At 43.8% G+C, this 14484-nt stretch overlaps 1 protein-coding gene across 3 annotated transcripts in view; it reads right to left on the minus strand.

The window, feature by feature from the left end:
* LOC116987584 (rabphilin-3A-like) overlaps positions 1-14484 on the minus strand; it is a 124405-nt gene that overhangs the window by 91818 nt on the left and 18103 nt on the right. For all 3 annotated transcript variants that reach the window (XM_033043738.1, XM_033043739.1, XM_033043737.1), the window contains exon 2: positions 2624-2730. In XM_033043738.1, the coding sequence (XP_032899629.1) occupies positions 2624-2700 (77 nt within the window). In that variant the 5' untranslated portion in view covers positions 2701-2730. The remainder of the gene's footprint in view (positions 1-2623; positions 2731-14484) is intronic.

Below are 14484 nucleotides of genomic sequence, written 5' to 3' on the forward strand. Positions count from 1 at the left end.
GATCACGTGCAGGCAGAGGAGATTGGTTTAACTTGGCATGTTGCTTGATACAGGCATTGTGGGCCGAAGGGTCTGTTCCTGTGCTGCACTGTTCTGTGCCAAATGCACGAGTGCTTCCCACTGCTCGTTGCCCTGGACCATGTGCGGGAGTGGTCTAGCAAGTTACAAAGGACCGCAAAAATCATTAGGCCTGAACTTATATCTGTGTGCACTTTAATGTGTCCACAAGTCACTGAAAGCTTAAAATTACAAACTTATGGCAATTACAATAGCCCACTTATTTGTTATAATAGCCCATTTTATTTATTAGATTGACCAACAGCAGGCAATGCAATTTTAGGCAAAGTCATTGAGCATCCGTACTCATTATTCACCGGCTTTTCTTCTAGGCTGTGGGTATTGAAGCCACACTTTGCAGACAGAGTCTCAATAGCAGTAAATCCCATGTTGCCCATGATATCTTCACCATAGTCAGCTGCTAATGAACCTGGACCCAGATCATCAGACCCTGCTCTTCTTTATCCCTCTACCGTGCACTGGTGCTCTTTTCATTCAACCTTTTGCCATCACATCTTTAAACTTTCCCAATTTCTTGGGGCATTTATTTTCCTCCAAATGAATTTTCTCGCAGAGTTTCTCCAAACTAAAACCAAGGTCCTTTACCCCGGTGTCACTGTCTTTTACTCAATGCCAGGACTAAAATCGCTAGTCCAAAACTGGTTTTATATCATTTCAAGGCATTCAAACAGGCAAGATCATGCAATGTTGAACACACACGTGACTTTTCTTCAAAATCATGCATTGTTACAAGAGGGTTTATGAGAAATGCATCACTGGTCACTGAGCATGCAATGGTGTGCTGTAATCATGCACTGCAGTTCCTCAGGTTAATAAACAAGATGAAGCCACCTGGTAACTAAACACCTGGTAAGTGTTGAGTAGTGAATGTTATCCATGGTTTTGCTGAGATTAATTATTGACTGCAATGCAAAAACACAAGGTTCCTAATACCCAATGTGGACTTTAGACTTTTAGACTTTAGAGATACAGCATGGGAACAGGCTCTTCGGACCACCGAGTCCATGCCGACCAGTGATCATCTCGTACACTAGCACTAGTCCTACACATGAGGAACAATTTACAATTTTTACCGAAGCCAATTAACCTACAAACCTGCATGTCTTTGGAATGTGGGAGAAAACTGGAGCAAGTTAGTAGTTCATGTCTTTGCATCTGCATTGGATTTTAACGCATGTCTAAATCCTCAAGTGTAGTGAGGTAGTGGTGTGAATCAACCATGAATCCATTTCTATACGAGCTGCAGAAAATAGTCCTCGGCTAAAGTGGAACAACACAAAATCCTACTTTTCACCTTTCTGGAATGTAGATTAGTGTGCACGGTGGTACAGCGGCAGAATTGCTGCCTTACAGTGACATAAATCAAGGTTTGATCCTGACTATGAGTACTGTCTGTACGGAGTTTGTACGTTCTCCCCGTGACCTGCGTGGGTTTTCTCCGGTTTTCCAGCTTCCTCCCACACTCCAAAGACGTGCAGGTTTCTAGGTTAATTGACACTGTAAAAATTATAAAATTGTTCCCAGTGCATGTAGGATAGTGTTATTGCATGAGGAGCGCTGGTCGGCATGAACACGGTGGGCCTGTATCCCCGCTGTAATTATAAACTAAATAGTTCTCAGCTAAAATGGAACAACAGAAATCCTACTTCTCACCTTCCTGGAATGTTGATTTCGGAGCACGCAGACATCTGCCTCCTCCACTTGACATCCCAGAGGAACTGGTGCAGTCTGACCTCCAGCTGATGCAAACCAACCGAGAGATGTGGTGTCTTTTGTTGCTCGATGCTAAAGAGATCTCTGACAAACTATGAGCTGTAGCCCAGAGGGCCAAATCTGTCTGTGCCTGTATTTGAGTGAATCTCCCTTAGCTGATGTCTGCTGTTCTAGAGAATTATTATAGCTTCTTCACCTCAGACTGTAATTGAGAGAAGCATCGCAGAAACGGGCTCTTTGGCCCACCGAGACTACGCCAACCAGCGATCATCCCGTACACTAGCATCATCCTACACACTAGGGACAATTTACATTTTTTTTGTCCCTAGTGTGTTGGATAGAAGTAGTGTATGAGTGTTTGTTGGTCAGCGCAGACGCGGTGGCCTGAAGGGCCTGTTTCCATGCCACATGTCTAAAACTAAACTAAAAACCCACAATGGAGATTACTTAAAAGGTGTGCTCGGTACCTACAGCTTGACTCTCTTCAACATTTTCCCTTAATAGCAGACGGTGTCGAGAATTTGCCTGCAAACTATTTCCCTCTAGCCTTCAGATCTGAGGCTGTGCAAGGAATGGATCCAGACTCAGAGATAACAAGTGAAGTTCCCCAACTCTCCAAAGACCAGTGAAGGAGTGTTATGAAAATGGCTTGGAGCCTAACACATGTAATTGACTGATGCACGGTCTCAGTAAGATTTCACTGTGATATTGGTTGGCACAATGCAACTGAAAAACACAGCATGAGCAGGGGAGATTCTTAAATAGATTTGCTTCATAATATTCCAGGGCTTCCACATGCAATTACTCAAGCTGGAGAGGATCTTGGACTTACTTTGCTCGGAGAGTGAGCTGCCGGTCATTAGGGCAGACCCAGCGGGTCGTATTGCTCCCGAATACAGTGTTGGTCATGGCTGGAAACTTGCTGAGAAAGGGCTGTGCCTGCAACAGACAAACAACATAAATCAATTTTAATTTGAGTCTGAAGAAGGGTCCTGACCCAAAACGTCACCTATCCATTTATTCCAGAGATGCTGCCAGACCCGCTGAATTACTCCTGCATTTTGTGTCAATTTTTGGTATAAACCAGCATCTGCAGGTCCTTGATTCTTCACTTTATACCATATTGAGATAAGAACAATCACTGTGAAAGGTCGGTGCGGCAACTGATTTAGACCCTAAGACAAATGAGCAGAATTAGGCTGTAAAGAAAGTTGGGTTGGCCACACATTCCCCCCCAATTTTATATCTTATTTACAGTTTTGGTAAGGCATTTTTCTTGTCTGTAAATCACGGTGAGAGTTTTGGCCATACTTCCTGTTACGTTTTCCCCAATCCATTTTCGCATGACAACACTCCGCACTTGGGAGTGTTGTACTCAGTTCTTTTCATTTTCGTTTTAGAGATAGAGCATACAAACAGGCCCTTCGGCCCATCTAGACTGTGCCAACCAGCAATCGCCCGTACATTAGATCTATGGAATGTGGGAGAAATGTGGGAGGAAACTGGAGCACCTGTAGAAAACCCACGCAGTCACAGGAAGATGGTGCAAACTCTGTACATACAGCATCCCGTATTCAGGATCGAATCCGGGTTCCTGGGGCTGTAAGACAGCAACACTACCGCTGTGCCACTGTGCTGCACTTCAAAGATATAATTAAACTTGAGGTGGTGCAAAAAAGAATCATGAAGATGTGGACACAAGGGAGGTCTACAGCTGTTGGAATCAGGAGTAAAATATAAATATGCTGTAGGAACTCGACGGGTCGAACAGCATTTGTGCAGGGAAATGAATGGTTGAGGTTTGGGGTCAAAGGACTGAGATTGGAGAGGGAAGATAACTAGCACAAAGAGAAGAGGGGGAGTGGCAAAATGGGAGAAGTGACTGGCGGACAGGGGAGGGGGTTAGGATGGTGGGCATATGGACGGTAGGTGGGCATATGGACGGAGGGGGAGGGATGGAGTCGGAAGATGCAGGTAGATACAAGGAACTGCAGATGCTGGAATCTTGAGCAAAAAACAGAAAGTGCTGGAATAACTCAGCGGATCAGGCAGCATCTCTGGAGGACATGGATAGGTGACGTCTGAAGAAGGGTCTCGGCCTGCAATGTCACCTATCCATGAACTCCAGAGTTGCTGCTTGACCCGCTGAGTACCTCCAACACTTTCTTTTTTTCTCATCGAGGGGCTTGATGAGAAAAGCCCATCCCTAATTCCACCAGGATTTCTGCACCCAATATGCTTATCATGCTGCCAGGAGAGATGGATGGGATACAGGGCCACACAGAAAAACAAGATCAAAGAGGATGGGAAGAGACATTAAAGAGAAGAGATGCAGAAGACTTTAGTTTAGTTTAGAGACACAGCACGGAAACAAGTCCTTCAGACCACCGAATCTGTGCCGACCAGCAATCCCCGCACACCAGCACTATCCTGCACACGAGGGACAATTTACAACTATACCAAGCCAATTAACCTATAAACCGTCTTTGGAGTGTCGAAGGAAACCGGAGCACCCGGAGAAAACCCACACAGGTCACAGGGAGAACGTACAAACTCCGTACAGACAAGCAGAGTATAGTCAGGATCCAACCCGAGTTTCTGACACTGTAAGGCAGCAACTCTACCGCTGCGCCACCGTGCCGCCATGGAGCAGGGATGAAGCTGAAATGGATGTGATCAAGTTTGGATGTTTTAAGAGGAACAGAGAGGAATTGGATGTATGAATTTGAAGAAAAGGTAAACCACAACTCCAAATCTCCAAACGAGAGTGGGATAGGAGGGAGCTTCACAAAATTCAACAGGAGCACGGTAAAATAGAATATCTGATCTTTACTGACAACGGTGCTGCCATCCATTATAAGAAGAAATTTTCACATGGATGACTAATAATCTACAATCTTTACAAATCTATACGACTTGAGGCTAATCCTCTCATTTCACTTTCTCCTGTTATGTCAATGCCTATTCTGCAATGACAGCAGAAAAAAAAGCCTCTTAAGGGCCCGTCCCACTTGCGCGTCACGCAGCTGGTGCACGAAGATTTTGTGAATCCCAAAATCCTGCGGCGCCGCGCGCGACTGCGCGGCACTGCCTACGCCACCATGTCTCACCACACGCCATGCGCACGTAATGCAGCCTTGCGCGCGTCACAAAGCGTAAATGTTGCGTCGTGCGTCGTGACGCGTAAATTATGTTGCGTAAATGACACGCAAATAACGCCCAAGTGGGACAGGCCCTTTAGTCTTTAATCAATTTAATGTTAAAAGGGTTTTCATCTGCCTTTAGTGAAACTTTAATTTTATTGTGGATGCAAAGCCAAACAACTACAGACAGTGAGATTCTGCCTGAAGTTTAATTGGGAAATCATTTGATCTTTGCTCCTGTGCTTTATGATGGATGCTCAAGGAATTAGAGGAGGGACGAGAGAAAGGTGAACTTCTCTTTGTTGGCCCAGCTCCTTCCACATTTCTTCACACTACTTGCTATGGATTGGTTTCAACCCCAACCATTTCATTTCATGAGGAAACCATGGATTTTCTACATTGATCATTCCCACAACATCACCTCATCACTGCCCCTTCACGCAGAGTCCATATTAAGCAGAGTCCATTTAAGCAGAGAATGGGACAAGGAACTGCAGATGCTGGAATCTTGCATAGAACTCAAAGTGCTGGACTAACTCAGCGGTAGCATCTCTGGAGAGCATGGATAGGCGATGTTTCACGTCAGGACCATTCTTCAGACTGAAGAAGTCCCATCCTGAAATATCACCTGTCCACGGTCCTTCACACACACACATATATCATATATACATATATATACATATATATATATACACACACACACACACACACACACACACACACACACACACACACACACACATCTATATTACTAAATCTCTGATCTTGACCGCTTTTGGCCGACTGTGCTGCGATTTCCGAGAGAACGCCACCACCTACGGCCGTTATTTTTGGCCACCTCGCTCAGAGCCCCCCTCCGCCGTATGAGTGCGGAGGATTTTTTCCGTCGATGAAAAATGAGAGGTATTAATGTTTTTTCAAAATTCCCCATTCTCTCTGCTGCCCCCGCTGGAGGCAGGGGGAGGGACTATAAAACCAGGAAGTGTCGTGCCTCACTCAGTCTCTGCCAGACCCAGGAAGCGAGAGGATCTGGCAGAGACTGAGCTGCGAATAACACTGAACGCACGTCTACTCCACGGTGAGTCCCCTCGATACAGCTGTAAAGCGGCTGCAGCCCTTTTTAAAAAGTTTGTGTTCACAAAATGAATTTTGGTTGTCGGGTGTCTGCAGCCCAATTGTTTGCCTCGCCTTTTTTACCAAGTTTGTGTTCACAAAATGAATTTTGGTTGTCGGGTATCTGCAGCCCAATTGTTTGCGTCGCCTTTTTTAACAAGTTTGTGTTCACAAAATGAATTTTGGTTGTCGGGTGTCTGCAGCCTAATTGTTTGCCTCGCCTTGGCTTTTAAAATCGTTGCAACAGTTGGATGCCTGCCCAAGCATCCATACGGCCCGCAATGTCTATACTAGCCCTCTGGAAACCAGTACCTTCGGCCCGTAACACCCATACTAGCGCAACAGACAGCCCCCCCCCCACTCACTGGTGAGCAGTATTGGAATTGGTGGAGAGGTGGAATATTGCGTTGGTGACCAGCCCTCCCGTGTGATGCTGGGACCCAACGGGTCCCACTTAGTCTAGTATATTATACACATATATATATATAATATATATACACACACACACACACACCACAACACAGAAGCAAGAGGGAGAGTAGAGAGAGAGAATAAGAAGAGAGAGACACCAGAGAGAGAGATAGGGAGGAGGACACACACAGGACTATACACACACACCAACAGAGAGGAGAGAGATTAGAGGAAGAGAGATAGAGAGAGGGAGGAGAGGGGGGGAGAGAGAGAGGGGGGTGGGGAGAGAGATGAGATAGTGAGAGGGGAGAGAGACGAGACGAAGGGGAGAGAGACAGAGAGAGAGCACAAGAAAGACAGACAGAGAGAGGAGAGACAGAGAGGAGAGAGACAGAGAGAGAGATATAGAGCACACACAGAGAGAGGAGAGAGACAACACCGCGAGAGAGAAGAGACAGAAAGAGAAGACAAGATAGACAGAGATAGGGAGATGGACAAGATATTAGACATATAGATATAAGATAGAGAAGATATTTATGTATATATATATATGTGTGTATATATATATATATATGTGTGTGTATATATATATATATATATGTATATATATATATGTATATATATATATATATGTATATATATATATGTATATATATGTATATATACACTTAGTCTAGTATATTATACACATATATATATATATATATACACACACATATATATATATATACACACACACACACATACATATATATATATATATATATATATATGTGTACACACATATACATATCTTATATTAATAAAAGTCTGATCTTGACCACTTCATGTTGTTCTGTATATTGATTTTAGAAAAAGCACTTACGGCTGTGATTTTTAAGCCATCTTACTCAGAGTCCCCCTCCGCTGCGCAGGACAAGAGGATTTTTTCCCATCGATGAAAAATAAAAGAGTTATTAGTGTTTAAAAAATGTTGAGATTCTCTCTCCTGAAGGCCATGCCAGTTCCGGAGGGACTATAAAACCCAGAAGTGTTGAGTGCCTCAGTCAGTCTCTGCAAGATGGGGGAGTGAGAGGGTCACTCAGTCAGAGCTGTGAACAACACTAAACACATATCTACTAAACAGTGAGTGGTTTTACTGACCTGTCAGTGCCCTTAATGTGGTTTGAAAATATAGTTTGGAAATGATAAAGCTGTGTTGCCTTTGGTTTGGAAATGCTAAAGCTGTGTTGCCTTTGGTTTGGAAATGCTAAAGCTGTGTTGCCTTTGGTTTGGAAATGCCAAAGCTGCGTTGCCTTTGGTTTGGAAATGCTAAAGCTGTGTTGCCTAATTAAAGTTGCCTTGCCTAATTAAAGTTACCTTGCCTAATTAAAGTTGCCTTGCCTAATTAAAGTTGCCTTGCCTAATTAAAGTTGCCTTGCCTAATTAAAGTTGCCTTGCCGTCTATATAATTAAAAGTCTAATCTTGACCACTTCCTGTTTGCGCTTTATATTGATTTTAGAAAAAACGCTACAGCTGTGATTTTTGGCCATCTTACTCAGAGTCCCCCTCCGCTCGTCAGGTGCCGAGGATTTTTCCCATCGATGAAAAATAAAAGAGTTATTAGTGTTTAAAAAATGTTGAGATTCTCTCTCCTGTCAATCACGCCATGAAGGCCATGCCCCTTCTGGTGGGTGGGGAGGAGGGACAATAAAACCCAGAAGTGTGGGCGGGGCTCAGTCTCTGCAAGATGGAAGAGGGAGAGGTCACGACTCGCTGTCTTTAGTGGCCTTGCACCCTGCATGAAAAGGTATGAAACTGCACTTGAATTTGGTGGCCTTGCACCCTGCTTGAAATGGAATTTCAAGGAATAGCCGTGAGTCAACTGCCAGCCCACCAGCCGTGAGTGTGTGAGCTGCCAGCACAACAGGCTTGAGTGACTGAGCCGCCAGCCCAAGAATCCATTCGGCCCACAATGTCCATACTAACCCTCTGGAAACCAGTCCCTTCAGCCCACAACACCCATGTGTATGTATGTATGTGTGTGTGTGTGTGTGTGTGTGTGTGTGTGTGTGTGTGTGTGTGTGTGTGTGTGTGTGTGTGTGTGTGTGTGTGTGTGTGTGTGTGGGTGGGTGGTCTCAGTGACTGAGCTGCCAGCCCAATAATCCATTTGGCCTACAATGCACATACTAGCCCTCTGGAAACCAGTCCCTTCGGCCCACAACACCATGCTAGCGCTCCAGAAAGCTCCCCCCCCCCGTTGGCCAGCAATATTGGAATTGGTGGATAGGTGGAATATTGCGTTGGGGGACCAGCCCTCCTGTGTGAAGCAGGGACCCGACGGGTCCCACTTAGTCTAGTATGTGTATATATATATATACATATATATAATCTCCCTTCGGTACACGAATATGATGCCAAGTTAAACTGATCTCATCTGCCTATACATTATCCATATCCCTCTATTCCATGCACTTTAAATGCCACTATCGTATATGCCTCCATCACTACCCCTGACAATGCATTCCAGGCCCCCACCTCTACATTATACTTTTCTTCTCTCACCTTATAGCTACGATCTGTAGTGTTGGACATTTCCACCCAAGAAAAAAGGTACCTTCTGTCTACCCTGTCTATGCCTCTTGTGTTAAGTATTTGCCTCTGTTAATCTCACCAGGGGTGAAAATACAGAGCACACAAATAGGAAGCTGGTGAAAATGATCAAAATGTTCAAATAATTTGATATAATTTGCCCATTAGCATCGAAACTGCATACAACAGGAAAAACATTGTTATAACACTCCCCCCCTTCCTTCCATCCCTACTGGTCTTATAACATGCAGGGGAAAAGGCGCAGGAGGTACATCATAACACATTCCTATTTCCACATCTAAATGAGCTTACATGTCTACACAGTCCCCTTGGACACATTTTGAACATCCAGTTGATAGCTGCATAGTGCGGAACATTCGCTAGTTGCACAGGCTGAGAATGAATTCATCCACAACCGAATTCAGTTCTCAATCTCTGACAGACGAAGAAGCAAATCTCCTAAATAGATTTTAATTCTCTGGAGAAATGAGTATAGTGCAAGCGAGAAGAAGAAAAATTGCTTTAAAAAAAAAAAAAACTGGCACGAACCATGTTGGTACGGTGTCCTTGGAAATCGTTTTTTAAGTGTAAACACATTTGGTTAGATCTACCAACTTGCCACTTGGCGGCACAATGGTAGAATTGCTGGCTTACAGCACCAGTGACCCGGGTACGATCATAACTATGGGTGCTATCTGCACGAAGTTTGTACGTTCTCCCTGTGACAACGTTGGTTTTCTCCAAGTGCTCTGATTTCTTCCCACACGCCAAAAACGTGTAATTTGTAGATTCATTGGTTTCTTTAAAGTGTAGATTGTTCCTAGTGTGTAGGATAGTGCTAGTGTATAGGGTGATCACTGGTTGGCGCAGACTAGGTGGGCTGAAGAGCTTGTTTCCACGATGTATCACTAATGTCTAAAGTTTTGCCAGTATTTTCTTCTGCAGTTATTGCAGTAATCGTTGAAACCAAAGGTTTGGTCATTACTAAAGTAGATCTCTTGGGCACGAGAAAGATGCTGCTGGAATCTCTGCATCACAACGTCACTTCATCTGTGCGCTCTCACTCAGAGTCATAATCAAACAACACGGAACCAAGCCCTTCAGCCCAAATTGTCCATATCAACTAAATATGGATGGCCATCCATATTTGGCCCATAATCCCTCAAAATCTTTTCTATCCTTGTACCTGTCCAAATGCCTTTTAAGCATGCCTTTTAATACATAGATGGGACAGGTTTGGAGGGATATGGACCAAGCGCAAGCAAGTAGGAGTAGTGTAGCTGGGACATTGTTGGCCGGTGTGAGCAAGCTGGGCTGAAGGGCCTGTTTCCACACTGTATCACTCTATGACTCTATAGTATCTGCCTCAAATACCTCCTTGGTTTAGTTTAGTTTATTATCACGTGTACTGAGGTGCAGTGAAAACCTTTTGGTGTGTGCTATCCAGTCAGTTGAAAGACTATGCATGATTATAATCAATCAGCCCATAGTGTACAAATACAGGTTAAAGAAAATAACATTTAGTGCAAGATAAATTCCAGTAAAGTCCGATTAAAGATAGTCCTAGGGTCACCAACGGGGTAGATGGCTGATCAACTAAAATCAGTACCCCGTTCCTGCTTTTTCCTCCATATCCCTTGATTCCTTTAGATCCAAGAGCTAACTCTCTCTTGAAAACATTCAGTGAATTGGCCACCACTGTTTTCTATGGCAGAGAATTCCAGATTCACAACTCTCTGGATGACATTTCTTTTCCTCATCTCAGTTCTAAATGGCCTACCCCTCATTCTTAAACTGTGCCCCTTGGTTCTGGACTTCCCCAACATCGGAAACATTTTTCCTGCATCTATCCTGTCCAATCCTTTAAGAATTTTACATGTTTTAGATGGTAGGTCAGGACTGCTCTCTAATTGGTAATGTGATGGTTCAATTGCCTGATAATAGTGTTACATCCAAAACATACCAAACAAAAGATAAATGGACTTCATATGATTGAACCCAACAGATATTGGACTCATAAATCAATTAAATCAAGAGATATTGCACAAAAGCCTCTGGACCAGCGACGTTTGACCCAAAAATCACTGACAGCTAGCTGTGTAAGCACAATTTCTGCTCCAGACTTCAAATCATTTCAGTCTGAGTATTACATAAATCTAATCTTTAAAGGAGAGTTTTTGGCAAGCTTATTATCACAGGGGGAAAAATGATAGAAATAAAATAAACATCACTTTGTGATTATGTAATTATTTGCAAAAGGGCAACAATTTTTTACATAACCTATAATGTTGCCTTTGACAACACCTGCTTCACAGAATACAGGAAAATTCTTGCTATCTTGACATTTTAGCAGGAAAAAGACAAAGAGGGTAATTACTTGGAACACTAATGGCACTGTAAGTCACTAGCCAAGGATCATATTTCAGGTACTCCGAGCAATGTACTCCACTACTTAACATTTGTACTGCTCGTCACTTCCATTAAGAACAGCTCTCAGCAGTTTGACAGTTGTTCTCACTCACCATCATTTATTGTGAGCTTGAAAAGCAAACTCAACTCATTTCTATGATGTTGCTTGGATTCCAAGCATTGACAGGCATAATTTCAAGCACTGTTGGGTGTGAACGGGATTTTGGCAGGCTCGATATATATATATATATCCATATATTACAGCAACCACATACTACAAGACCTTTTAACAGACTCATTATGGCAGCTTTAAGGAGCCCTGGAGAATATAGAGCCAGACAGATTCTTTAGACTTTAGAGATACAGCGTGGAAGCAGGCCTTTCGACCCACCGAGTCTTCACTGACCAGTGAATAACCATACACTAGCACTATCCTACATACTAAGGACAATTTTAAATTTTACCAAAGCCGATTAACCTACAAACCTGCACGTCTTTGGAATGTGGGAGGAAACCGGAGCACCCGGAGAAAACCCACACGGTCACAGGGAGAACGTACAAACTCCCTACAGGCTGCACCTGCAGTCAGGATCGAACCCAAGTCGTTGGTGCTGTAAGGCAGTGACTTTACACATCTTCCCACATTCGGAAGACATACAGGTTTATAGATTAATTTGCCTCTAAAATTGTAGGATAGAACTAGTGCACGGGTGATCATTGGTCGGCTCGGACTCGGTGAGCAGTAGAGTATATTTCCACACGATCTCTAAAGTAAACTAACGCATGATTTTACTGGATTGTATGCAAAACAAAACATTTCATGGTATCGAGGTGCATGTGACAATGAAGTAACTGCTCCCACCAAAAGGAGCTCATACTGCTACCTCCTTAATAGGTGATTAAGGGCCACGGACTATGAGCAATGTGACACCTGACTGTGATCTCCCATTGCCTGGCTACGTGGCAGCCACTTGTGAGAACTCTCAGCAACCTTGGAACCCACGCAGAATCAGAGTCAGAGTCATTGCCTATGCAGGTGGTAAGAAGGTAAAGAGGGAATTAGTCAGTAAAATAATTAGAAGGGTATTGTTTGTGAATTTATCATTAGACTTTCTGGTTGTCAACATTATAAGCTGTGTCAGTGCAAACCTTGTCAACAGCATGTTAGCCTGTTTGGGCTTGGGATAGAGTGTGGAGAGTTATTGCAGTAATTCATTGCTTTTCACTGCAGAAGGAACTGTTGTAATTCCATTCAATTCCATTCTTTTCTATTTAATGACAGCCAGAAAAATTGAAATAAAATCAATTGATTAAATAGCCCCGGGACTATGATCAGGTGACATTAACCGAAACATGGGTCTGATTTAAGACCCCTGGCCGCTGTCAGAACTGAACGAGGAGGAGGACACAAATGCAGGCTCAGACACAGGGCAGATCAGTCTTCAGAGTTTAATCGGTCCAAGTCGGTACACAGGTAGGCAAAACAGAGGCAACAGTACAATCTAGGAGCTGGCAAAAAACAGTGGTCGAAAAAACAGGCAATGGTCGAGATCACAAGGTCACAAGATTTCGAGAGCTGGAACGAGGTGATACCAAGTAGCATACACCACGAACTGGCAATGGGAACTAAAACACAAAGGGCTTAAATATAGACTAGCAGGGGATAACGAGACACAGGTGAAACACCTCAGGGCGGGGCCAACAATCACATGAGGGTAAACGACCTGACAGGAAATGGGACCTGAAACAAGAGGAGATGTGAGACACAAAAATAAAACAAGAATGCAAACTCTAATACTAAAAACCAATATGAAACAGAAACTAGATCAAACGCGAGACCTGACAGCCGCTAGATACAATCCCTCACTAACTGGGAGATCCCTCTATCTTCTTTGAAGGACAGTGAAAACATTCGAAAATAATAAGATTATCCCTGGAGCCTGAAGGCAGGGAGAGTGCTTTATACAGATTGGACAGCTCTGAGGAAGAAGGGGAAAAAATTACAATGGAATAATTTTAACTTAGTTTAGAGATACAAAGTGGTAGCAGACCATTCAGCCCATCGAGTCCTTGATGACCAGCGATCCCCGCACATTAACATTATTCTTGGGGACAAATTACAATTTTAGTAAGCCAATTCGGCGGCTTCGACCACCCCGGGCTGCGGAGTTGAACCGGCCCGTTCGCGGAGCTTGGATTCAGCCGCGGGACTGACATTACTTACCATCACCCGGCGGGGTCACAACATCCGAAGCCTGGATCGCCTCGGCGCAGAGGGAGAATAAGAAGGGAAGAGACAAAGACTTAAGAATTTTGCCTTCCATCACAGTGAGGAGGTGCCTGGTGAACTCACTGTGGTCGATGTTAATTTGTGTTTATTGTGTGTTTTTGTCATTTTTTACTATACGTAGGACTGCAAGGCAACGGAATTTCGTTCAGACCGCAAGGTCTTAATGACAATAAAGGCTACTTTACTTTACTTTACTTTAGCCTACAAACCCATATGTCTTTGGAGTGCGGGAGGAAACCGGAGCACCTGGAGAAAACCCACTCAGGTCACGGGGAGTACGTACAAACTCCGTACAAACAGCACCCGTAGTCAGGATCCAACCGGATCTCTGGCACTGGAAGGCAGCAACTCTACCGCTGATCCACATTAACACAAAACTAAAAATTTTGTTTTGAAGAAGGGTCCCAACCTGAAACATTGATTATCCATTTCCTCTCGAGATGCTGCCTGACCTGCTAAGTTACTCCAGCACTTTGAGTTTTTTTGTAAACCAGCATCTACAGTTCCTTGGATCTTCACTAATAATTTAAGATCAAGGGAGATTTTTTAAGTAGGTGGGCCGAAGGACCTGTTGCTGCTCTATATCACTAAACTCAGGGAACTGTAGGTGCTGATTTACAGAAAAATACACAAAATACTGGAGTAACTCAGCAGGCCAGGCAGTATCTCTGGATAGGTGATGTGTCAGGTCATGACCCTTCTTCTTTAGGCTGAAATGTCACCTATCTACATCTTAAAAGATGCTACCTGACCCA

Source organism: Amblyraja radiata, chromosome 25 (assembly GCF_010909765.2).
Source record: "Amblyraja radiata isolate CabotCenter1 chromosome 25, sAmbRad1.1.pri, whole genome shotgun sequence".
Classification (NCBI taxonomy): domain Eukaryota; kingdom Metazoa; phylum Chordata; class Chondrichthyes; order Rajiformes; family Rajidae; genus Amblyraja; species Amblyraja radiata.